Source organism: Balaenoptera physalus (genome assembly GCF_965194825.1).
Source record: "Balaenoptera physalus genome assembly, chromosome: 14".
Classification (NCBI taxonomy): domain Eukaryota; kingdom Metazoa; phylum Chordata; class Mammalia; order Artiodactyla; family Balaenopteridae; genus Balaenoptera; species Balaenoptera physalus.
In genome coordinates this window covers 29,906,490-29,933,879 of record NC_138893.1, presented here as the reverse complement: position 1 = coordinate 29,933,879, position 27,390 = coordinate 29,906,490, and the positions used below count along the sequence as shown (strand labels likewise).

General features: G+C 39.9%; 1 protein-coding gene across 2 annotated transcripts; it reads left to right on the top strand.

The window, feature by feature from the left end:
* ABRAXAS2 (abraxas 2, BRISC complex subunit) lies at positions 1–26,059 on the top strand. 2 transcript variants are annotated; one of them, XM_082424678.1, is made up of 10 exons: positions 1–127; positions 4,790–4,880; positions 8,699–8,735; positions 9,162–9,350; positions 11,348–11,414; positions 17,241–17,431; positions 18,298–18,417; positions 19,307–19,391; positions 20,986–21,100; positions 23,898–26,059. In XM_082424678.1, exons 1-10 carry the CDS (start codon positions 29–31, stop codon positions 24,365–24,367), a joined length of 1,464 nt encoding a protein of 487 aa, XP_082280804.1. In that variant the 5' UTR covers positions 1–28; the 3' UTR covers positions 24,368–26,059. The 2 variants fall into 2 exon arrangements, with proteins under 2 accessions (XP_082280804.1, XP_082280805.1); XM_082424679.1 differs by lacking the exon at positions 9,162–9,350.
* Positions 26,060–27,390: the final 1,331 nt, after the last annotated feature.

Here is a 27,390-nt window from a genome sequence, read left to right as displayed (position 1 = left end):
CCGGAAGGCTCTGTGCCCTCCGCGGGGCATGATGGGAGAGTTGGAGATTTCCATCATGGCGGCTTCCATTTCGGGCTACACCTTCAGCGCTGTGTGTTTCCACAGCGCCAACAGCAACGCCGACCACGTAGGTGCTGGGCCCCCCACCGCGGCTGCTGGGGCCTTCAGCCTCGGTCTCAGGCCGACGCCTGCGGCCAAGCTGGGATCACTTGCGGCTCGCCCCCCGGGCTGGCCCGGTTAACTGATGACCCGGGAGGCTCCCGCCGCCAGCGAACTCCTGCTGCCCGGGGCTCCTTCGCCCCCGAGATGGGCCCCCTCGCTCGGTGCCTTCCGCCGCCTGGCCGCCCCGGGACGGCAGTCTCCCCTTTGGCAGAGCTTTCCCGGCCGGCCACCGACAGTGTCAGGAGTCGCTTAGTGGAATTCGAGCGCCTGCCCCTCCCTGAGAGTCAGGCTTCTAGACTTGCGAGGAGAGTCTGGGGTCGGGAAGGAGCCGAGAGACCCGTCGTTAGTCTAGGAGCGCAGACACCCAGCCGCGCCCGCTGGTCTGACAGGTTGTTGTGGGCTGCGACGAGGGAAACAGTGGCTGTCACTATTCGTACTTGTTAGATACGATCGTGTGTTTTCTTCTCCTCGATGGAAAATGGAGATGTAACCAGGAGTGTTAGGTGTAGGGTCTCCTTGCCTTGAAGTGGCATGTTCAGTTCCTTGGCGAAGATTCTAAGACCACGGAACTAGTCGCAGTGAAATAGGGAAGTGACAGGCCTACGTATGAATGATTGGAAATGCATTTTTAATGTCACTGGCCTCTGGATGGAAATTCTTTATGAAACTAGATAATTTTTATCTTTAAGTACTTGCCCACCAAATTGAGGGATTGTTTTAAGTGATTTTAGTAGTGAATTATTGAAGTTCATTAAATAAACGTAGTTGGGGGGGGCTGTTGTGGTTGTGTGGTCATCACAAAGCAAAATGATACACTGCAGAAGAAGGAACTGGACTTGGTTTCACATCTGCACTCCTTGCTTCCATTAATAAAAACTGATTTCATGGAGAGGTGGTTCCATTAGTAAATTGAATGGCATTAAATTATTGTGCCGTTCCTTGCTTCAGTTTGATAGTAGAGATGAAGGATAGGAGTATACACAACACGGGTTTTTCCAGAGGCAGCTCCTGTCTCTGGACACTAACGCCTTTGATATTGCAGACAGATATTTAATAATGTAATACAGTTCCATGTATAGGTAGTTTGTGGCACTGCTAGTGTCCTGTGGAAGTATTAAATATGGTTTACAATAATGCTTCTTAACCTCTCTAGATCTTGGAGTGCCTAGTAATATCACAGTTTATGTATACGGCAAAATTACTGTAAGAATAAGCAACCTGTTGAAAAGCGGATAGTTTTTTTACAAACTGCAGTGAGACGGCCGTGTTACTTAGATTGTTATTAATTTATTTCAAGAGATCTCTCTTTAATATCTGTGCTATGCCAGGCATGGTACTAGACTTCACAGAAATTTTCACCAGTGACAATAGTTTGCAACTTGTGTCTTCTACGAGGATACCTGCTTATATTAACCTTACCACAATTATATAAGTGGAGTACTTTAAAGTAATTTCAATTTCATATATTTTAAAGTTGAAGAACCAAGAATTTGTTTTTGTAGTATATTCTTGTTTTGCCCTGGCAAGAAATTAGTTTAAAACCACTCATTTCAGTAGAGTTGGAGTTAACAGACTATTTCTGTAAAGGGCCAGACAGTAAATATTTTAGGCTTCATGAGCCATGTGGTCTCTGTAGCAACTACTCAGCTCTGCTGTTGTAGGGAGAAAGGAGCCATAGACAATAAGTAAATTAGGATGACTGTTTCCAATAAAACTTTACTTATGGACACTGAGATTTGAATTTCGTATAATTTTCACATGTCATGAAATATTCCTATTTTCTATTTTTTTTCAACAATTTAAAAGTGTAGAAACTTATTCTAAGCTTGTAAGCCATACAGTAACAGGCGTTAGGCTGGATTTAGCCCACACAGTATAATTTGCCTACTGTTATAAGGTAACAGTGGCTCAGATAATCCAGACCAGTAGATAAATAAGCATTCATGTTATACTCGGCTTTAGAATGTCTTGATGTCACTGTTGACTTTTTCAAACTGAGGCCTGTGGTAGGATTGCCAGGTAAAATATAGGGCAGCCAGTTAAATTTGAATTTCAGATAAATAGTAAATAATTTTTTAGTATAAGTATATCGCATTTATTACATAAAAATTATCCATTGTTTATCTGAAATTCAAATTTAACTGCATGTCCTGCATTTTTATTTGCTAGGAATCTGTAGATATGTTCTTAAAGTCTAAAGTTCTGTAGGAATTTTAAATTGTATTTTCCACTTTGATTAAAGAAAAAAGTTTTTAACTTGTTACAAAGACAAAGCTTGTTTTTTGTAATAAGAACTCATAACTGAAAGACTTTCATAGGATAAAACAAGCTTCTTTAGTCCATGTTTTTCCAGATTAGTAGTCATGGATTCTAGCTCTGAGAGAGGTTTTTTTTTGAAAGGGGGGGTCTGTATATTACTAAAGTTTGAGAGATGCCTTGTACATGATGATTTGGGATTTTAGGACACTCCACTCACCTAATCCAATACAAAAGCTATACTGAAAAGCATCTGTCTCTCCCTCCTCACCCCCACAGATTCCAACTGGGATTTTTTTTTTTTAATATTTATTTATTTATTTTTGGCTGCGTTGGGTCTTAGTTGCAGCACTCGGGACTTTTTGTTGTGGCACGCAGGCGTCTCTCTAGTTGTGGCATGCGGGTTTTCTCTCTTTAGTTGTGGCACGTGGTCTCCAGACCTTGTGGGCTCTGTAGTTGCAGTGTGAGCTCTCTACTTGTGGTGCACGGGCTCAGTAGTTGCAGCACGCGGGCTTTGTTTCCCCGTGGCGTGCGGGATCTTAGTTCCCCGACCAGGGATCAAACCCGCGTCCCCTGCATTGGAAGGTGTATTCTCAACCACTGGACCACCAGGGAAGTCCCCTGGGAATGTTTTTAAACTAGGAAACTTCTTTAATCGATTAGAAGGGTCAACCTAGAATGGAAAGGACATTGTTTCATCAAATGTATTCAAGCAGCATTTATTTATTTATTTTTTTGCTATTTTTTAATTATTTGATTATTTATTTATTTATTTATGGCTGTGTTGGGTCTTCGTTTCTGTGCGAGGGCTTTCTCTAGTTGCGGCAAGCGGGGGCCACTCTTCATTGCGGTGCGCAGGCGTCTCACTATCGCGGCCTCTCTTGTTGCGGAGCACAGGCTCCAGACGCGCAGGCTCAGTAGTTGTGGCTCACGGGCCCAGTTGCTCCACGACATGTGGGATCTTCCCAGACCAGGGCTCGAACCCGTGTCTCCTGCATTGGCAGGCAGATTCTCAACCGCTGCACCACCAGGGAAGCCCCAAGCAGCATTTATTGAGCACCTCCTGTGTGCTGGGCACTGTACGAGGTGCTGAGATACATAGTGAACAAGCACAGAGTCCCTGCTCTCGTGGAGCTTATATTTTAGTAGGAGCAGGCATTTGTTAATACATATAAATATGAAATATGGCAGATAGTGAGGAGACTAAGAAGAAAAGGATGCAGGGTAAAGGGAACAGTGTCTGGCAGACTCTGATTCTGTTCCGCTAGCCAGGGAAGGCCTCTCGGATAAGTCGCTATTTGAGTGAAGAGTGGAATGGAGGGAAGGAGTAAGCCATGTGGATGTCTGGGGAGGGGGAGTCTGGGACAGTCTATTAGTTCACCACTGACAGGGAAGTTATTTTGACATTTAGAGTGTATGTTCTCCAGCTGTGCTTGTGCTGAACAGTACAGCAAGTGCTCAAACAGTAGGTTATATGCTGAGTAATCCAGAATTGATGATGGTGGTATATGTTCTCTAAAGGTGTAAATAAATTTACCTCAGCATTTATTAAAGAAAAACTTTCATGTAATGTTAAATTTATTTGCTGGAATGCTCATTTCCCATGCCAGCCCATACAGGAGCAGTTAGGTTGTGCATTGTGTCAACTTCTTTATACTTTTATCATTAGCAATGTTTTTTTTTTTTAATTTATTTTTGTCTGCGTTGGGTCTTCGTTGCTGCACGTGGGCTTTCTCTAGTTGCGGTGAGCGGGGGCTACTCTTCATTGCGGTGCGCGGGCTTCTCATTGCGGTGGCTTCTCTCGTTGCGGAGCATAGGCTCTAGGCGCGCAGGCTTCAGTAGTTGTGGTGCATGGGCTTAGTTGCTCCGCGGCATGTGGGATCCTCCTGGACCAGGGCTCGAACCCGTGTCCCCTGCATGGGCAGGCGGCTTCTTAACCACTGCGCCACCAGGAAAACCCCCATTAGCAATGTTTTTAAAACAATGAAATAAATTACATGCTGTTTCAAGAAAACAACCTTGGAATATTTCTGCTTCCTGAGCTTTTTTAACATTGGTTGTTACACTTAGTAGGATTTAGGTTATGAATTCACTCTCCTTATTTTCACTTCAAAAAAAACAGGGTTTTAGGGGAAGGGATTAAAATAATATTTCATCTTGTCAGGAAATCCTTTTTTCGAACAATCCAGTTAAAAGCCAAATCTCAAATTGCTTTAGTCTTACTTGTTGGTTTGTGGGTTAGTAGTTTACATGGCAGACTTATTTGGATTATTGTTAAAGTTATTATAAAAAATAACAATGTCCTCGATTCCTCTTAATTCCAGTAAAAATCATTTTTTTAACTGCAGCTATTTTCTTCCTTTGCTTTCAGGAAGGATTTTTGCTGGGAGAGGTAAGACAAGAGGAAACCTTTAGCATCAGCGACTCCCAAATCAGCAGCACAGAACTTCTGCAAGTCATTGGTGAGTGAGTTTATCGCGGACCTTAGAAATACTCTTCTTGTATACATGCTGCTTGTTTTGTTCTTTGGCCCTTAAGTGATTTTAACCTAATAGTAGATTAAAAGAGTACATAGAAAAGCACTAAAGTCACAATGCCAATTATTTGCACTAGTAAATGATGTGAAATGTTTTTATAAGTCAGTGTAAACTCACAGTGTGTAGCTATAAGTTCAGGTAGTCTGTGAAGCCATCCCTGACCCACTGACTGGTCTGACCTATGAATGGCTGTGTGGAATTACACGTGATAGTCTCTTCACAACCACAGTGAATCTCGAGTTTGCACCTCGGGCTGTGCCCATTGTCAGCATCACCTCACACTATGATGAAAGCACGTGTCGTGCTGGTCCTTCCTGGAGGGATCCGGCAAAGATGTTTACACTTGTTTACAGGAGATATTTGTTAAACCTACACAGCCTTCTGAGGAGTAAGCCAAACAGTTGATTTGGGGGCGATCGCTGGGCCAAACGAAGGAGCGTTTGTAGGCTCACCCGCCCTCTTTGGATCCGTCTCCTTTCGATAAAGAAGGGTCGTAGTCCTTTCAGCTGCACCTCGAGCACTTCACCGAAAAGCATATCCTGATACTCAAAACAGAGCAGGGGTCGTTTTATTCATTTATGCAGCCAACAATTATCGAAGAACGTCCGTGCGAGAGGCATTGTGCCGGGCAATGAGAGGAATGTCCAATGCATCCCTGCCTTCCAGGGCTGTGGGGAGGGTAAGACGAGTGTACAGAAATGCCAGAGAGTGCAGGACGAGTGCTGTCAGGAAGGAACAAAGAAAATCTCGTGAGTTGGGGGAAAAAAAAAAACAGTGCTAGTGGGTTAAATCAGGAAAGACACCATACGGGAGGTAAACTTAGGGGATCCCCTAAATTCAGGGGATCCCAGTGCAGGGAGTGCATGAAACTTACAGGGAGCCTGGCCTGTTTCTGTGTGACTAAAATACAGCCTGTGTGAATGTGAGTGGTTTGTGGTTTGAAATACTGCTGGGAGGTTAGGTTATGTTGAGGCCAAATCATCACCTTCAGCCTGTTCTCCTAGCCTTCTAGTACCTGGGCTGGGAGGCTGGCTGAGGACTGAGGCGCTTGGGGTTGGAGGGAAGCAAGAGGCAGCTGTTTCCTCAAGAACCAGACTGAAGCCCACTCCCCACAGTGCTGACTTGCCGAAAAAATACTTGACCTACTGCTGCCTGGCTGTTCTTTCACTGGCGTTTTATTTTTGTGTTTCGTTTTGCTTAACTCTTTAAAATCCTAAAATAGAGAATTTGGTTTCATTGGCCATCTGTGCAATTACTCATTGTTTGCACTTGGGTTTTCAAAACTAATGTGGTATATGAAGGTTTGCCAGATAGACCTGACAGAAAACCGTGCAAGAGAGAGCTCTCTTGCCTGGCATGACCACAAAAGTAGCATTTCTGATGAATGTTCTGGCTGTTTATTTATCTTTAAAGAAATAGAATGGTAAAGTAACTAAAATTCTCCAGCATAGTGTACTGTATCTTTGATTCACACACCTTCCGGTTCTTGCAGTAAATACCGGTTTCCATGGTGCTGTAGATGTGGAGAAGCACCAACAGAGAGTCACAGTTAATACAGTGCCATGACAACGCTCTTTTGCTGTATAATGTTTAATTTATTAGCTGCATTCAATTCATTGTTTGAAATAGTCACGGATCTCATGAACAGAGTATTTGCTAGTATTATCTTAAATGTATTGTTATCGTTGTAATATTTTTCTTTTAAAAATAAATACATATTAGAAAATGTAAACCAAGGACTCTGGAAAACCTGGATTGAAAGGCAAAACATTAGGTAATGTGCCATGAGAAGTATTCCATACCACTAGTGTGAAGACATTTTCTGGCATAGTTTAACCGCCAGAATAAGCTATTTTAAATAAAATAACTTGACCAGATTTCTTATTTGTTGAAAATGTCTGAATCCACACACAGACACCTTTCCTTGACTCTACACAACAAGGAGGACTTTGTATGGAATATCACATTTTGAACACTTGTTTTGAATACATATTCATTTTTGAAGCTGTGCTCGCTCACTTGAAGCGGAGTCGTCCGCTCTCAGTGCTGGGAGTGGTCAGGAGGAGACAGCAACAGAGAGCTCCCGTAGTTAATAAGGTGATGCAGCAGCGGTTACTGGAAAGAACGGAAGGGGGAAGGAGAGGAGCAGTTCAGCTCAACCACCAGGCGGAGAAGCAGAGACAGGAAGCTAAGCAAGCACAGCAGTACGTCCCGGTGGGGATTTTTACAGAAATGCGGGCAGAGACGCCATGCATACGTGAAGAGGGGTCCACCGCATGGATGAGCTCTGGAGGCTTCAGAGACTCTAGAATCCCAGGCGAGGCTGCCCTGCCTCCCCCTGCTTCCAGAAGCCTACCTATCAGCTATCGTGCCCGCCACCTTCATTCCAGCCTGCACCTTATTGTGTTTGAGAGCGTCACCTTGTTTTCTCCACGGAGTGCTTAGTTAGGTATTGCAAAATCTTGTAAGAGAAAGCCTTAACTTCCTTTAGAAAATACCACATGATATCTAGAGCATATCTTCAACAAGCTTCTAATCCACGTTGCAAATCATGAAAGAAGTCTGCTGGGGTGGATTGATGACAGGAATGTATATTCAGAGTTCAGAATTTACTCCAGGGATTTTCTTGAACAAAATATTCTTTCCTTTAAGGTAGAAGAGGTTTTTTTTTTTTTTCTTTTCCCTGAACTCTAGTTGACATTTTTACTACAGACATTCCGTATTCTAATTACTTTACTAACAGTATCTCTGAAATAACTCGTGGTGGTATACCGTGTCATTTTTGGAGATAAAAGAAGGAAATATTTCCAGATGAGGTTTTCTTATTTGCATCACTATGTCGACAGTTATACTAGGCAAATGAGCTTTTCACTCCTGTGGAAGTACTGGCATCTCTGTCTGTGTTTTGGCAGCACTCACATCAGTACAGAAGCTAATGGGCATAGCCTGGTGTCCTTCAAGGTTGTGGTTTCATTTTAATTGAGTTAAAATTGCAAACTGGAACTCTGGCTCTGGCTTTATAAGCAGCAGGTGATGATTCCCTGTCCAGGAGAATGTTGTTAATAGAATTGAGTGGTTAATTAGTCCCATGGTCTTATAAAGCAACCCAGACCCTAAGCCCCCTGATGAGCTTGAAGAAATTGTTCACTCTGATTAATCACAGCAATCTTTTAAGAAGCCGTTTGGATCTGCCTTATAAATGACTGTTTCCCTTGGTACTGAAAATCTTTGAAAGGGTTAATATACTTTCAGAGTTTCCGCCCTTCCCCTTCAAAACACCTGGCCCAGTTGTCCTGAGTTGTTAGTAGGTTACTGATAGTAAGGTGGTAAGGCCTTCCTTTCCCCAAGCTGTCCTCAACAGCGCTTACCCACCTTGATCAAATGCTTCCAGGCGTTGATTCCTTTTTCCTCTTGGGCTTTGTTTAAATAGGTAAGATTGAATAAGGGCACACAGTAGCTGCCTGTTCCTGAATAAAAGCTTTCAGATGTGTGCTCATCACACCTGGACAAATGGACCCAGAACTTTCATTCGCCAGTTTACTTTGTCCCGAGAATGTGTGCCTGGGTTTCAGTGTTAAAAAGACATACTGCCTTCACTAGTGTACACACTATTTGGGAGAGGAAAACTGTCTTTTTATTGTCTTGAGATTTTGGTTAAAAATTTTTTTTAAATCCTGAACTGTTTTATAGTTGTCTGTATCTTACATGATTAACTGAGATGTATTTCCTCTTTCTAATTACAGAAATCCATAACCATCAACCTTGTTCAAAACTTTTTAGGTAAGCCACATCCTTCTTTGTAGCTTTTTGTCCTTATTAAAAAATTAATTGATTGAAAACTAGTGAATTTAGACCTGTATGTGATTATGGCTGTAAAGTTATAACTGAGGACATCCAAATTCACTTATTTTTTGAGTGCCAGATGTGTATGTGGCACTGTGTTAAGTTAGGAAGAGGGGAAGGGAGACAGTATAAATCCTGGCCTCAGTGGTTTAGAATGGAAGCCTTTATGCCAGCCCCTCTAGCAAGGGCTCTTCAACCAGAGAGAAGGAAGTTAACCAAGGATCGCATATAGATAAAATAATTGGTGTTTTTAAGAGGGATAAAAAGTGTTCAGTGTTCAACTTTAAAATGTAAGGAAAGGGAACATAAAACTTACTTTTTTGTGTTTAATATACACCAGTTGAATATTATTACCAACTAAAGGACAGAAAGAGAAAAAAAGCAGGAGGAGAGATGTTCAGAGGGAGAAAGCAAAGGACAGAGAGACTTATGGAAGGCAAAGGTGAGGGAGAAGGTGGCCAGCATCTCCCACATCCCGGACCTCTGTTCCGCAAACCGCAGTCCAGGCCTCTGTCTGCTTTCTCAGCCCCAAACCCTTCCACCTGATGACAGGTATGATGAGCTCCACTCTGTGTTTCTTAAAACTCCCTGAGGCCCTATTCTTCTACTTTGCCAAGAGCCAGGCCAACACTTCCCTTGCATTGCCGCTCACACTAGTCCGATTCAGCGTTCTTGGTCAACACTTCCTTCTTTCACACCTGCCCACCCCTTGTGCCTGGCTGTTCCTGCTGTGTGCTCCCTGCGGCTTTCCCCCTGACCCCGCTCCCATTCTCCGCTGGCCCAAACACCCAGCCCCCTTGCACCCAGGAACCCACGGGGACTCGCACCATGTTCACCACCCACCTCACCCCACCCCTCCCGCGCACACTTGCCCGTTATTTCAGAGGATTGTTCCCTGTGAACTAAGCCTCAAAGTAGCTGAGAACCTCATCTCTCAGATTTACACATAACTGAAAGAGGAGCAGGAAGCAAGACAAGGAACCAGCAGTTCATTTGAAAAGAATCTCAGAGCAAATGAAATGATTCAGGCCCTGGTCCACACACAGCCTCTGTCTGGGTCAGAATGGGTCCTGTTTGGCCCTGACCATCTAAAGCTTTGCTAGGTGTGCCCTGCCCTGCCCTTCTGAGGATTTCCTTAAACCACTGTCAGCAAAGTAGTACCAGAACGTAGACTCATAGACTCACAATTTAAATCATAGACTCATAATTCTTAGAACTGAAAGAAATCTTAGAAATCATCTGTCTACTCCAAAATCTTTATTTTGCAAAAAGGAAATGGAGGCCAGGTAGGTTAAAGTGACTTGCCCAAGATCATACAGTGAGAAGCAGAACGGAGCTGGAGCTGGTATCTCCTGACTCCCAGTTCAGTGTTTTTACTATAACTTGAACTCCTTCCTGCATTATAAGGCCTGGGCTTATGGTGGTAGGAGGAGGAGAGGAGGGTGGCATTCCTAGAACCATGACCAGGGGTAGAAAAACCCACACATCATTATGCCTGGACTGCTCATCATGGGATTCAGGTCAGATTGGTCTCGTTTAAGGGTGAGTGCATTCAGTTTGAAGCTGGCCAGACCTCGCTTCAAATCCCAGCTCTTCCATCTACCAGTTCTGTGATTTGGGGCAAGTCATTTAACCTCAGTATCTTTATCTACAAAAATGGGAATAAAACATGTTGACTGGGACTTCCCTGGTGGCGCAGTGGTTAAGAATCCGCTTGCCAGTGCAGGGGACACAGGTTCGATCCCTGGTCTGGGAAGATCCCACATGCCATGGAGCAGCTAAGCCCGTGTGCCACACCTACTGAGCCTGTGCTCTAGAGCCCGCAGCCACAACTACTGAGACCGCATGCCACAACTACTGAAGCCCGTGCGCCTAAAGCCCGTGCTCCACAACAAGAGAAACCACCTCAAGGAGAAGCCCACACACCACAACGAAGAGTAGCCCCCGTTTGCCACAACTAGAGAAAGCCCGCGCACAGCAACGAAGACCCAATGCAGCCAAAAATAATAAATTAATTAATTAATTAATTAATGTTTTAAAAAAAACAAAAAACATGTTGACTTGTTGGGCTGAACTAGTACTTATCTCCCAGCATTGAGGCAAGAATGAAATGAATTAACACGAGGAAGCATGCAGCTGAGTGTCTTATTAAGGATTCAGCAAATACTCATTTCCTTTCTTCATTTCTCAGAAAATGAGCTGCTGTGTTCTTTTTTTTCCCATAGGTAATTGATACTTAGAAACAAGGAAAAGATGTCACAGCCATTTGAAACCACACATTTTATAATTACTTGCTATCAGCTCCTCCCACTTATGGAAGTAATACCCTTTGAATGTAGCAGTCTCTTGAGTAGTCTTTGCAAAAGATACCTCATATCAGTAAAGCATTTAGATTGTTTTCTCTTTATATACCTATTGCAGACAAGCAATTGTATCTTTATTACCAACTTTTAGGGTTAAATGACCCATAGACACATGTTACTAAGCATATTCGTGTCAAAATACTATGTGATTTTAATAAAATATTTTTTCTCTTAAAAAAAAAACAGTTTTTATGACTATGCAAGCAAAGTTAATGAAGAGAGCTTGGACAGGATTCTTAAAGATCGGAGAAAGGTATGTTCTATTTGTCACCCAGTCTGATTTGGAAATCAATCCTTATCACCCAAACTTAAAACCAGAAATGAATGTAAAATGAAACAGTGAGATTTGATGTTAATATATAAGAATTCTGTTGAGTAGATTTTAAAGGTAAGTTGCAAATGTGACATGATGTTTACAGTATATCAATAGAACAAAATTTGGATATTTAGAGTGATTCCATTATGTGAAAGTCAGAAGAAAAAATAGACCATGAACTATAATCTAGAAAGTTGACAACAGTTGAGTTGATTCTGGGTGGTTCTATCTTCCTATTATGTAATTTAAAAAATAATTTTGCCAACATTTAATACGCATACATTAATTTTATAATGAGGGAAAATATTTTTAAAAAATACAAATTGCAGTCAAACATCTTTAGATATGTTACTCCTTCAAGTTCAATTAACAGTGAACATAGATGTTTTTCCAAAAAGGTCATGTGTTTATTATTTCTGTCAGCATATGCATATGATGTTCTGAGTGTGTATGCATGGTAAGCAAGTCTGAACAGAATTGAAAATGAACCAAAGCTTTATTGCTGCAGCAGTGTCTGATGGTCTCATTTATAATTTACTGTACCATGTATGGGGTTTACTTTTTTACCTTGGTATATTAATTCCAGAAAAATAGATTGGTCACTAAACCATCACTTGAGGGAAAAAAGTACCAATGAAAGTTTTCAACTTATCAAACAGAAAACAAAATGCCTTTGTTTAGAAGCATGTATTATTTAAAAAAAAAAAAAGCTTTAAAAAGATTACCTGTGCATAAAAATAATCAGTGTGGGATTCCTAAGGTGTCTGAAGAAGGGCGTCAGAAATAACAGTGCAGTAAGAGTAGATCAACAGCCTTTCCAATGTACGGACTCTCTCAGTACCACTGTCGGATGTACAGGCAGAAAGAAAAGCAGGTAAGATCACAGGAAAAATGGGAAGTGTGGGGGATAGGCCTGAAAAAAGGGCAGTGGTTTTGAGGGTGATAACAAACTCAGGAAGCGCTCGGTGTTAGCAGAGAGTCTAACACAGGCACCTGCCCAAGCGGGAAAGTGGGTCAGAGCAGCCACAGATATCACGGTCCAGCTCCCCCATTTTCAGTGACTTGCCTGAAGCATGCACTCTGGGATCTCTTAGCAGTCCATATTCATCCCCCAGCCACCACCTTACTTCCTCATTCCATTTATTTTCGTATTTTAGATAACGAAGCTTTATTATACTTTCTAAAGCTAAAATTTATTCCCTGAAAATTCCTATTGAAGCACAGTTGCCTAGAGCACTCACTTTATATTAAATTACCAGGAAATTTTTTTTAATAGATGAAAAAAATTTAAACTGAAAAAATTGAATAAAGACTATGAACAGGAAATTCACAAAAGAAAAAAAGAAATCCACAAATGTCCAAGAAGTAAAGGGAAAGATGTTCATTCTCAATTAGGAAATGCAGATTGAAACAGGTAATACTGGTTTTTTGTCCATCCGGTTGGCAAAAGTATAAAAGGATTGCTAATATCCAGTGTTGGCAAGGTTGTGGGAAATGGGGAAGCTGTAGTTGTTGGGAATGTAAGTTGATACAGACATTTAGGGGGAGAGTTTTGCAATAACAGAATTTTAAATATGGAGTTCCACCTCTAGGAATCTGGCCCGAGTGAAGAAAAGCATCTAGGCACAAAAGTATGAAAAGCTGGTGTTACTGAACACTTTAGCTCTGTGCCAGGCAGTATTCTAAGCACTTTCCAGGTACTGACACATTTAATCCTTGTAACAGCGCTGTGAGGCTGTTATCATCACCCCCATTTTATAGTTGAGACAACTAAAGGTAAATAACTTGCTTAAGGTTGCGAGCAGGAAATGTTGGCGCCAAGGTTTAAACCCAGCAGTCTGGCCTTTTAATCCAGCATACGAAGATGTTTGTTGTATCTTTGCTTAATAGTGAGAATTTTGAAAGCAATCTAAGTGTCCACCAGGAGGAATGGTTAAGTAAATTATGTTGGTACCTCCATGCTATGGGATATGAAGCAGCCATTAAAAAGAATGAGGGAGGTTCTCATGAATGACATAGAAAGATCTCGAAGTTAAATGAAATAATTTGAGCCTATTTTTTATAAAAACAAAAGTTTGAATGTTTAAACGTACAGAAAAAGATCTGGAAGGAAGCCAACCAAACCTAAAAGTGGTTACTTTGAGAAAGGGAGCAGAGACGCTGCTGAGGAAGGGAGACTTTATGTGATAAGTTTTTTTTAATTGTATTTTACATTGAAAATAAATTGAAAAAAAGAAAGGAGCTCTACCATGTAGTTTTTTCAGTAGCAAATAGGGACACATTTCCAAATTAATTTGGGGATTTTAAAATTGGATTTGCTAATTTACTATGCTGTTTTGTATTCTGGTTGTGTATTAAAATATAATCATGTTGTATTTTAAAATAAATGAATGAATGAATGAATGAATGGATTTGCTGTTTTGAGACACAGAAGACCAATCATAGGTTGTTAACCGGAGTTAACTTCGCTTTTCTTTTGCAATTAAAGACAGGAATTTGTTGCTTCAATTTACTTGGAAATTATGTTTTATTTTCCATGGAATTTGTTAAAGGCAGGGACCGTATTTTATGTTCATTGTATTTCCTATGGCACCTTATACATAATATAAACTCTTTAAGGATTTTTTTCAAAAATCCAAATTTCTAGCCCCAAAACAAAGATGATACATAATATTTAGACTGAAAATCTTTATAGTTGACTCTAGTTTGGTTTTTTTTTCCTCCAGAAATGGTACAAAGTTATATCTTCACCTCAAAAGGGTTACAGTAGTACTTACAAAGGTACATTTAAAAGTTAGGCTTAAAAATACATATGTACTTTAAACAGTATCTGACATACAAAAAATATTTTTAACTAATATCGACTCTTCAAGAAGGTGCTGATGGAACTGTTTCAAAAACTGACTGTTTGCGAGGCAGGCTTCAAACCTAATGTTTAATTGAAAAACGCTGGGAGTTCCCTGGTGATCCAGTGGTTGGGACTCTGTGCTCTCACTGCCGAGGGCCCTGAAGGCCCGGCCGGGTTCAATCCCTGGTTGGGGAACTAAAATCCCACAAGTTGTGCAGGGAGGCCAAATAAAAAAAAGAAAGAAAGGAAGAAAAATCCTAAGAATTGGACGCAAGTTCAGTAAGTTGAACTCATATAAAATAAGTACATAATAATTTTAAAAGTTCCCTAATGGGTCCTAAAATTACCCATTAGAAAACACAAACTAATAAAGATTTTTGTCACAATAGCAATTAATGTATAAAATACATAGAAATATGTTTACTAAAAAAAGTGTGCCTCTAAATATAGAAACTCCACAACATTGCTAAAACATTAAAAAAAAAAAAAAAAAAAAGGTTGGGTTTAAGATAGAGGCTAATGTTTTTGGTACGAAAAATCCCCCAATAGGTGCAGCAAGGTTGCATTGGTGTGCTCAGTTACTGCTCTGGCAGAATCCATATTGTGTTTGCAAAGTTTCGACCAGCCTCAGGTTTTGGGCTCAGGCCAAAAAAGCAAGTGAGAGGAGGATTTCTGCCTTCTTGAAAGCACCTGCTCCGAAACAGATAATGATAAACATAACTGTCGTCTTAATATCATCGTAAGGCCAAAAAGAACAGAACTTAAAGATGACAAATGTGCCCAGTATTGGAGATAATTGCTTTGGATCCAGAAGATGTAAGTGAATGTCTAGCACAGAGAGTAGAGAGGACAGTCTTTGTGAAATATTGTCTGAAACTTTAGCAGAGATAAGGTTTTCGTGAAAGATATTCATAATTTTTTATCGTGGCCCAAACATAGTGTGCTCTTCCACATCAGTGACCTCGTTTCTCAATAGCATTGCAACCAGCTTGTTAGCTCTAAAAGGTAGAACTGTAGATGTCGCCAATCTGAATTATTTTGGCATGTCATCTTTCATTGATCAGGATGAAGGGGGTTATCTTTTTAGCAAATATCAAATGAATAAATTGATATCCAAAATAAATTTATAAGGCTTCCCGCTTCTCTGAAAATACAAATGGAATAGAACAATTACAGTCAGTATAAGTGAAAAGCGTTAGTACCCATCCAGTAGCCACTTGCAAGATTCTTTAGTCAGCGAGTATTTCATGAGAAGAATCCATGTGCTGAGCACTGCTTAGGCCTCTGCAGGAATGCAGGGGTGTGTGAGATGCACCCAAGTCCTGCAGAGGAGCTAATCCTACATTAAATACAGAGGGCCGAGACTCAGAGTGAAATGTGCCATGTTCTTTGGCGTTAGTAGCTCTAGCCAGTTGATAATTTTTCTTGCCCACTTTTTTTTTTTTTTAAGGAAAACTACTTTTCACTCTTTTATGAGCAACATTGTGTGAATAATGTGGAATTTTAGAGTTAGTGTAGTACAGTGGAAAAAGACAGGCAGAGAGGTTCCAAATCTTGGCTGTCACTCATTAGCTCTGTGACTTTGGACAAAACATCCCTTTTATAAGATTTGCACTGTCAGAAGTGTTTGGGTTTTCTTTATATTTAAAGAATATCAGAATTAATTGCTTTAATATAATTGGAATTACGCTTTATTTTCAGTAGTACTCCTTAAGGGCAGGAACTGTTTCTTTGCTGCCTGTAGTTCCTTGCATGTGATACAAACTCAGTGCAGAAAACTTTAGTCACCTCCCAGGGTTGTTGTGATACTTAGTGAAAATATTTGTAACATAGCTAGCTGGAGGTCTGGCACGCGGGCTCAGTAAAGGTTGGTTGACTTCCTTCGTTTGTGAAAGTGCCAAAACATAATCTAAATTTACTGTTAGTTTTAATATGACACTAACAATTTTAAATTACTTTGATTTCTCAAAACAGGATTTTCACTCAAAGAGTTTGTTTTTTAAAAAGAAGCTTATGAAGATTATTCTTCTTATAAAGAATTAACTTAATTGTCTCTACAACAGAGATTTTTAAACTGTAGTATGCATAAGAAAAAACTTAAGAACTTATCTTAAATTCAGGTTCCTGGCTCTACCCTTAGAGGTTGTGATTCTTCAGGTTTTGGTGGGGCCCAGGAGCATTTTAAGGAGCTGCCAGAGGTCTCTTAGGCCATCTGTCTCCCAGATGTCCAGCAGATCACATTATGAAAAATATTCTTCCAAAGAGCCTGTAAGTTTAATTCACTTACCAATTTAAGTTACGGTATAGTCAGAACTGACAAAGCTAAACTTTTTTAATTGTTGTATTGAGGTATATTTGACATGTAATAAACTGTGTATATTTAGAGCATATACTTTGATAAGTTTTGATATATGTATACATGCCTGAAACCATTATTGAAATAAGATAATGAACATACCTATCACTGCAAAAGTCTCCTCATGCCCTTTTCTGATCCCTCCTTCTCACCCCTCCCAGGTCACCCACTGATCTGCTTTATGTCACTATAGATTACTTTTTATTTTCTAGAATTTTATATGAAATAGAATCCTATAGCATATGCTATTATTATTATTATTTTTTTTTTTGGTCTGGCTTCTTTCACTCAGCATAATTATTTTGGAATTCATCTGTGTTGTATTTGTTGGTAGTTTGTTCCTTTTTGTTACTGAGTAGGATTCCAGTGTGTGGATACACCACAGTTTATTTATCCATTCACCTGTTGATGGACAATTAGGTTGTTTTCAGTTTTGAGCTATTGCACATAAATCTGCTATGAACATTTGTGTACAAGCGTTTGTGTGGATGCATTCAGAATTAAATTTGTAAGATTTCATGCAACTTTTAATACTTTTTTTCTTCTGTTTTTGTTGCAGAAAGTTATTGGATGGTACAGATTCCGGCGAAACACACAGCAGCAGATGTCGTACAGAGAGCAGGTTATTCATAAGCAGCTCACCCGCATCCTTGGGGTGCCTGACCTCGTCTTCCTTCTCTTCAGCTTCATCTCCACCGCCAACAATTCCACTCATGCTTTAGAATACGTTCTCTTTAGACCAAATCGAAGGTAAATAAAACGTTCCCACCAGCCTCGCATAAATAGGAAAGATGTTGATACAAGTAATTGAGATTTATGACTTTGAAAATATGCATTTTATAGCATCTTTAAAGAAAAGTGTTTATAACTCTCCTTTAGCTAGTTTTCTCTGTGGTTAGAGAAGGTATTTTCCTGTCAGTTAGTTATACAAATTAAAATTGTTTTTGAATCAAGAAGCATTAGCAAGACATTAATTATGCATCAGTTCTTAAAGGAATAAGCAGCTGGAAATCATCATTTGCTTCTCCATAATCCATTATGTAGAAATACAGTTTTATTGCACTGTAAGTCTGTTTGTAATTTTAAAACATAAGATTTCAAAGACAAAATTGTAAAATTGATCCACCTACTGGTTAATGAGGGTTCTGCATTGTGAACTTGCTAAAGCAAAAAAAAAAAAAAAAAAAATCATACCATGGTGTCTGTCTGTAAACAACAGAAAGGGTTCCCTCCAGAATTTCACTTGTAGTAGAATAAATTAAATCAATATCAGTGAAAATAATTATTAATTGTTAAATAGCCATTTGCAAGATTTCATTAATTAATCAGTAGGTTCTTGAGCACTTAAAACCTCCTCAGCACTCTGTCAGTTGCTGTGGAGATGCAAAAGATGTATAAGACATCACCTTAGCCCTTGAGGAGTTTACAATTGAGTGTCTACTTTAAGGGAAGGGAAAAAATTGCTAATTCACATAACCCTAGGTTGTCTGTGGAAGTAGGTTCTCTGTGAGACCTTCATTTAGTTCCCAGTGCAGAGACTCAGGCTCCTATTGGCAGGACCCATTCTTCAAGTAGAGCAGTGCTTTCAACATGATCTCTCTCAATCTTCCCTGCAGGTATAATCAAAGGCTATCCCTTGCTATTCCCAATCTAGGCAACACTAGTCAGCAAGAGTATAAAGTGTCTTCAGTGCCAAATACTTCTCAGAGTTATGCCAAAGTTATTAAAGAACATGGGTAAGTCGAAAGGTAAAATGAATGTTTCTTCCTTTTTTTTGTTAACAATATGTTTATGGGGACTTCCCTGGAGGTCCAGTGGTAAAGAATCCGCCTTCCAATGCAGGGAACGCGGGTTCGATCCCTGGTTGGGGAACTAAGATTCCACTTGCCGCAGGGCAACTAAGCCCGCGCGCCACAGCTGCTAGACCCGCGTGCCGCAAACTACAGAGCCCACGCGCTCTGGAGCCCACGCGCCACAACTAGAGAGAAGCCCGCGCACCGCAACAAAGAGTCCGCAATGAAAGATCCCACATGCCACAACGAAGATCCCTGGTGCCACAACGAAGATCCCTGGTGCCGCAACAAAGACCTGATGCAGCTAAATAAATAAATAAATAAATAAAAATTTTAAAAAAACCCAGAAACCCAATATGTTTATGGAGAAGTGTGACATCATTTGATATGGTTAACATTGAAAACTCCAGTAAGGTAATTCTCTAGACTACCACTACTGTATATCAAAATCTTATGCTTATTGAAAAGATAGTTTACTTTTATCAATATTTATTTTTTTAATCATTTGCCACGATTTTTTTTTGCAACTGATACAAAAGTTTGGATAGAGTATGTGTATTTCTGAGGTTCTGAAAGCTAACTGTGGTCACTGAAAAATATATAGAGTGATCTAGGAAAAAATAACACTATTATTTTTCAGTTGTCTTGGTAACATGGATTCTCTTTTCTTTCTCTTCTGTAATTCTAGGGGTATGGGCATTATTGCTGAAACATTGTCACTGTGGACTTGTAGCATTTAAGTTATAGATAAAGGTAGAAATGATGGGCAAGTGCCTTCTAGTTCACGGCAGTTCTAATCACTTGGTGAATCTTTTTTCTGTTTGTCTTCTAGTACTGACTTTTTTGACAAGGATGGAGTAATGAAAGACATCAGGGCGATTTATCAGGTTTATAATGCACTTCAGGAGAAAGTGCAGGTAACTGATTTATTTACTATATTCATCTTATTTATATTGCCCAAATCTTTTAATTCTACTTTAATTTTTAATAATCTCCCAACTGACAAATGAGCTGTGGTCCAAAAATCAGAATATGCTCTCCCAAAGTGATGTAAGATGTATGGAGTAGTTGCTCATGTCAGTCTACGAAAGCTGGTCTCACTCATTATGTGCCTTCAGTGGAAACTCTGAAGTACAGAATTAATATCACTCTTTTAAATACTCATGACCTTTTTAATGACAGCTTTTTTCCTGGGGAAATGTATTCTAAATTTAAAGAAGTATTGCTAAGAACACAGCTGTCCCATCACTTGTACTGTACGTTGAGACTCACCCAAAGGCACCCGTAACTCAGGGCAGCTCTGCTTCCTAATTCTAGTTCACTCCCTGCGCCCGCAGCTGCCTCCACTGAGTGGGAAGATGCAGTGGAGCCTGTTCATTCCTAGGCAATCATGCAGCAAATATTTATGGAAACATCTCCTGCAAGCCAGATCCTGAGCTAGGTGCTAACAGTACTTTCCCACGTTCTTTTCATCATCCCCAAAGTGTTCTTAGGAGTAATTTGTTCTAAAACCCTAAGAACAAAAGAGCCTTTGAGGACAAGGAGAGTGGTAGGGCTGAAGAAGCCATCCCGGGCCTGGAGAAAGCCTAGCTTTGAGGAGGAAGGCCCCGAGGAATAGAGGAATGAAGGCAGCTGCTGAAAAAGAGGAAAGCAGACTGAGTTCAGCCTGGGGCAAAGAAGAACACATGCAACGGGCAGTTTCCAGTGTCAGTTCTCCAAATTTGGGTCACGGTTACCCATAGCAGCACAGGGAACTTAATACAGCCTCACTCACTGGTGACCGGCCCACTTTCGGCAGTTTCTGGTATTTCTGCTATGGAAGGAACATGCAGTGAAAAACAGCTTTTTGTCCTGAATTCATGACCATGCTCTTTTCAGACTGTCAGCACTGTCTAATGGACTTCAAAATGGCTGTTATACATTTCATTGACTATTGATTAAGGCATGCCCTGCAAACACCAGTATCACGTCCAGTGCCCTGATAGGAGTGGTTACATTACAATGATATGGTCTCAAGTAGTTACCTTTTATTAAATCTTGACTTTGAAACTTATTTTCTTTTTCAACTTTCCCTAATTATAAATAGTTTCTGTTAAATAAATCTGTGTGTCATCTGATATTTGATTGTTGATTATAAATAAGAGTTGAAAGTATCTCATTCCTGTCTTTTGTTCATCCTTGTATGCCAGACTGGTATCAGAAATTCCCTTTTCATATCAATAAAGATGAGTAAGCAAGGGAAAAGATGAACTCTTTCCCTTCTTACCCTTCTTTTTCAAGAATGTATAAGCTAAATAGCATAATCATCTTAACATAATTAAGAAAGCAGTTCAGTGAATAACAACAGTATTGGTCTCTGCGACCTTCATGATTTTGTTCTACCTTAGGTGTCTGCTTTTTAACTTGATAAAGTGTCTGGACTCTTCCCAGGGTTATAATCGATGCTGTCTTTATGAAATGCCTCGTGCTTGGATTTGAAACTAATTGTTCTTGTTGTCATTTTTCCCTCAGGCAGTGTGTGCAGACGTAGAAAAAAGTGAGCGAATTGTTGAATCTTGTCAGGCAGAAGTGAACAAATTAAGAAGACAAATCACTCAGAGGAAGAATGAAAAGGAACAAGAAAGAAGTGAGCTTCCTATTAATTTTACCATTCAGTATCAGGGAAATGTCTGGTTTTAAACATCAAATTACATAATAAATTACATGCATTCTTCTACACTCATCAAGCTCCAAGTTAGGCTGCTTGGAAGAGGGCATTCACTTGTCTTTAGACTTTTCCAGAAGGCAAGTACTGTTTTTCATGGTGTCCCTCTCAAGTCTCTGAAACTGGAAGAAAAAGAAGACCAAAGGTAGAAAGGCTGAAGCAAGTTAGAATAAATCCTGAGAAGTGATATGATCTATGTACAGTGGATGTGATGTTTCTTACTAAGTTAACTGTGACATGCCTTGCACATAGGGACTGTGTCCTGTGTTCATTGGAACCTCATAAAAGAGCTACCTAAAATTCTTTTAACTTTATATTTGCTTCACGGGCAGGGTCTCAACAAAGACTTTAAACGTCTGGTTTTTGATAGCAGTGGATGACTGGATACCATTACGCTAAGGAACCAGCTGGTTGAATGAGAATTAGGCCCAAGAATCTATTAATTCCAGCATGCTAACATATTTGCTAGAATGCCACCAGATTTTTTTTTAATTAATTAATTAATTACTTTTTTAATTTATGGTTGTGTTGGGTCTTCGTTTCCGTGGGAGGGCTTTTCTCTAGTTGCGGCAAGTGGGGGCCACTCCTCATCGCGGTGCGTGGGCCTCTCATTATCGTGGCCTCTCTTGTTGCGGAGCACAGGCTCCAGACGCGCAGGCTCAGTAATTGTGGCTCACGGGCCCAGCTGCTCCGCGGCATGTGGGATCCTCCCAGACCAGGGCCTGAACCCGTGTCCCCTGCATTGGCAGGCAGAGTCTCAACCACTGTGCCACCAGGGAAGCCCTTAATTTATTTTTTTATTGAAGTATAGTTGATTTGTAATATAGTGTTAGTTTCAGGTGTACAGCAGAATGATTCAGTTATACATATATATATATATCTATTCTTTTTCAGATTCTTTTCTGTTATAGGTTTTATTACAAGACATTGAATATAGTTCACTGTGCTATACAGTAGGACCTTGTTGTTTATCTATCTTGTATATAGTAACGTGTATCTGTTAATCCTAAACTCCTAATTTATCCCCCCACCCACCCTTTGCCCCTTTGGTAACCACAAGTTTGCTTTCTATGACTGTGAGTCTATTTCTGTTTTGTAAATAAGTTCATTTGTATCATTTTTTTAGATTCCACATATAAGTGATAACATGATATTTGTCTCTCTTTGTCTGATTTACTTCACTTAGCATGATAATCTCTAGACCAATCCATGTTGCTGCAAATGGCATTATTTCATTCTTTTCTATGAATGCCCCCAGATTTAACATTTGTAAGTAAAATCTATAAAATATATGGCAAATAATATCAAGTGTAAAAGAGATAAGGGTATAACTAGCCTTTTCTAATTTAATAAGAATATTTGTAAACAAATTAAAATATAATTTATATTTCCAGATAAATGATGTCTGATTCATTTCTACTGTTACATTATTCTAGAAATACTCAGAAATGCAGACAGGGATTTCTGCACAAGAGTGTTAATCACAACTTTATAATTCCAAAATCTTGGAAACAACCTGTTACAGTAATTGAATAAACAACAGTAGAATAGTTGAATACATTTTGGTATATCTATATAATGGAATATTGTACAGCCATTGAAGCAAATTTTTAATGACATAAGATAATATATAATCTTATATGAAAACGCTAGGATATAAAACAGTATAAACATATTATCTCAGCTCTATTTAAAATACATGTATACAGGGACTTCCCTGGCGGTCCAGTGGTTAAGACTTTGTGCTTCCACTGCAGGGGGTGCGGGTTCGATCCCTGGTGAGGAAACTAAGATCCCACATGTGGCAAACAAATAAATAGATAAACAAACAGACATGTACACACAAACACACAAAGCTGGATAATAAAACTAGAATTCAGAAAAGTTGGGGTGCCTGACACCTAAAGCTTCTGTCTTTTAACCCCAAATCTTGTGCTATTTTCACCAAAATTTTAACAGTGTTATCTGGATGATAGAATTGTGGGTGATTTTTTGTTGTTCTTTTCTAAATTTTGTACGAATCATTTTTATAATATTTTAAAAATGTACTTAAAAACAATTTAAAGGCCACAGGCTCATAGACGTAGGGCTGTTTCAGTTTTACGACCATAAAAATGCAGTAAAATTATGGCCTATTACGTAGAAAACTGGGCACCTAACCCAGGGCTTTGAACTTTTAAGGAGAAAGAGATGTTTAAGAGTATTGTGACAAGTTGTTTTCAAGAAGTATTTTTTTTGATGTGAGGCCTGTTAAGGAAAAATTCACGTTCAGATGACTGCCGAGGATGGTGAGGACTGTTGATTTTATCCTCTGTCCCCACAGCCTCTGAGCACGGTAAGCAACAGGTGAGGGAAACAGCACCAGATCTGGAGTTAAGAGACCTGTGTTATGAGTATCAGGGCCCCACTTCTAGCTGTTCTCTTAGTGAAGTCACTTAACCTTTCAGAGCTCCGGTTCTTTGCCTGTATAATGGAAACAATAACATTAGTGATGACAGTAGTACTTCAGAGAGCTGTTTGGAAGCTTAAATGATTTAATGTATAGAAAACTCTTTTGTAAATTGCGAAATACTATGCAAATGTAAAATAATTCATAGTAATAATAAATTTCACTTCTTTGTTGCTATTTTCCAGAACAGTCAGGTTGAACGTTTAACGTATTGAAATGCAAAGCTGTGAAAATACAGAGTGTTACAGTTTTCTTCCCCTTTTCATCCAGGATTGCAACAGGCAATGATAAGCAGACAGATGTCATCTGAAAGTCTGGACCCCACGTTCAGCCCTCGGATGCCCTATCCTGGGTTTGCAGCTGAAGGTAGAAGTGCACTTGGAGACGCAGAGGCCTCGGATCCTCCTCCCCCTTATTCTGATATTCACCCAAATAATCAAGAAAGTACTCTGAGCCATTCTCGCATGGAAACTAGCGTCTTTATGCCTCGACCTCAAGCCGTGGGCTCCTCCAATTATGCCTCCACTAGTGCTGGACTGAAATATCCTGGAAGTGGGGCAGATCCTCCTCCTCCCCAAGGAGCAGCTGGAGACAGTGCTGAGGAATCAGACGACAGTGATTATGAAAATCTGATTGACCCTACAGAGCTCTCTCATAGCGAATACTCACATTCGAGGGATTCTCGACCCATGATGCATCCCGACGGGGGCTCCAGGAACACTCCGACCTCCCCAATTTAACTAAACGAAAGAAACTCTCCACTTAGCAGTGTTAATTGCTTATTGAGAGAGTTTTTTGAGGACTTAATCTGGGGAGAGAACTTCTTTCTCAGACCCCTGGACTCCCCAGGGCAAGCGCTTTTGGGCACAGAACTTGTAAGAGCCTCACGTCCACGGGTCCTCGCCTGCGGACTCAGTGTGCCGGTTTCACGACAGAACCATTAAGATAATCAAATTGTCCTAATTCTGGTGCGATTCATGGATGTACTGGTAAATATAGGCAAAGAGAAACTTAGCAACGTAGTTTCTGTTCTTTAAAATAAATTGGAAATTAGAGACTAAGCACAATTAGTCTATAAATGTTCTATAAATCAAAACCTTACCTCTTGCACTATCATGCCTTGAAATTTACTTTTTCAAAGGGAAACTAGTTTAGCAGCAGCCTTCAAAGAACCTTCTTTCTATGATGAGCCAAATTCATCTCTGCCAGAAAAGAAATTTTGATAATTCCAAGAAGCCTGATTGGAACAAATCAGATGTGTACCTTCTTTTGTCTGCATGACTTTGTGAGATCAAAAGAGAGGGCTTTGTTTCAACTTTTTTCTACTAGCCTGATATGTATTGTCACTTAAAATGGTTGCCTTTAAAAAAAAATGTAGAAATACTAATTACCAGTAAGTAATCATCCAAATAAGTATGACATGAAATAAATTACTTATTTTTCTTTTGGGGAATTACAGTGACTGCTATGTTGCACTAGCCACATTTATGGTCTCTGTTCTAGAGTCTTAAATGAAGGACACACAGCAGTATAACAGAAGGGAGTTATGTTCCAGACCTGAGTTTTATGATGAACAGATTCCAGACACAGTGGATTTAGCCAAGTTCATACGTAAGGAAGATAACTCGTTTAGATCTTCTGATAAATCCTAGTGTTAGTTTTATTTGTGGAAGAAAGACATTTAATAAACTGTTTGGGAATCTCGATTATTGAATAAAGATTCATTTTCAGTCTGAATAACCGTACTTTTTTGAGTTGCCATTTGGAAGATAGCTGTGGAATGTGTAGAGACTTTCCGTTGGGATGCACTTACATTTTTATTTAATTACTGCTTGTTTTCTAGTTTTAGGCCCAGAATGTGTGAAACCACTAAAGACATTCATGAGAATGATAGGCTTCTGGTTTGGAAATGACAAGACCCCCCCTCCCCCCCATTTATGGCGGGGTCAGCCCATGAAGCTAATGCCATGGATGAAAACTGCCTTTCCTTTGGACTAGTTAAAACCTGTCAGAATAAGGAAGTTGTTAAAGAGGCTTAAGCTCCAGGTTCTGAAAAAGCAGTTTCATTTTGTAGGAGAGAAGTTTACTCTAGTCTGACTGGAAATGAAATGCTAAAACTGCCATTCTTCAGATATCTACTGTATGGGGTCTGTATCTTCCTACTCTCTGGTTTTGTTGGCCTTATACCACTGCCATTTGATTTGAAATGTTGCAGACCACTTTATCTGCAAATGTGTTCCAGTGTTTATCAGCTACCTTCTAGCGGCTTCAGCACCAGTGTGAATTTAATTTTTTTTTTTTTAAGTGCCATCACCATCTCTGTTCAGATTTTGACATTCAGGAAAATATTTTTATTTTTATGCCATTCCGAAACCTACAATGTATATCTGACAAAGCAGTTAAATGTGACAATAAAAACTTATTTAATCATGGTACTATTGTTTTAATGTCTGTCTCAACACCCGGCAAGGTCTTGCTTAGTTTACTCATTCTAGCTGTTCTTAGTCAACTTCATACAGTTTTTTTAAACTTTTTTTTTTTTTTAAAGATTTATTTATTGATTGATTGATTGCTATGTTGGGTCTTCGTTTCTGTGCTAGGGCTTTCTCTAGTTGCGGCGAGCGGGGACCACTCTTCATCGCGGTGCGCGGGCCTCTCACTATCGTGGCCTCTCTTGTTGTGGAGCACAGGCTCCAGACGTGCAGGCTCAGTAGTTGTGGCTCACGGGCCTAGTTGCTCCGCGGCATGTGGGATCTTCCCAGACCAGGGCGCGAACCCGTGTCCCCTGCATTAGCAGGCAGACTCTCAACCACTGCGCCACCAGGGAAGCCCAATACAGTTTTTTTTTTTTTTTTTTTTTTCCACACACACACACTGTATTTTATTTTTACAAGAGATAAATAGACTGTCATCAAGCATTGTACATGGATGACCACAACAAAAGCAACAATGATTGCAATTACCAAACATGAAACACACTCATACTATGTCATAATATTGACATTCAGTCCAGTAATCCTGCACTGTAACAGCTCCTTTACTTTGCAGTGAAAATTGATTTGTATATTCTTTGCCTCTGAGTCCTTGTGGGATTTTTTTTTTTTTTTAATTCAGACAGAAAGTCACAAAAATTATACTCGTCCTCATCAGTTCACTCAGTCCCAATACAGTTTTTTAAAAGGCATGAAAACTCACCTCCATACAGATTTTTTTTTTTTTTATCAGACTGGTTTCAGGGGAAATCCAAGAATAAAATTTACTAAAAGGTTCCTATGGATTTCAAGAATGTGTTGAATATCAAGTTATCAAGAGGACTATCAGTTGAGTAGAAAATTGAACCTTAGTTCCCAAAAGGCACCTTTCATATAAGAACCGATCTTGTTTGAAGAGGCTCCTCAGCCGAATCACCTACTGATTGAGATGTTATAGAATTTGGTGCTCCTAGAGTGTCTTTGGAATTACGGAATCGCCTTAGAATGAGTGTCTGCTGGCTAACAAGTATCTTCTGGGTTCTGTGGGGGCCATGCCAGGTTAGTGCTGTATCTCTTCCAGAGTCCAAGGTGATAGGCTTCTTTCATCAGGATTTTAAAATGGGGATCGTAGCCTTTTAGGATTCTACTCTATGTCTCCTCCAACTAATTTAGAGAAAAGAAGACTGGATTCTTTTAACTTACTTGAAAGTCTGGAAATGCTTATTAACATGTTGTAATTGGCTTTTCTGGACAAAGATCAAAACGTAGAAACAGAAATCTCATCTCCAAAC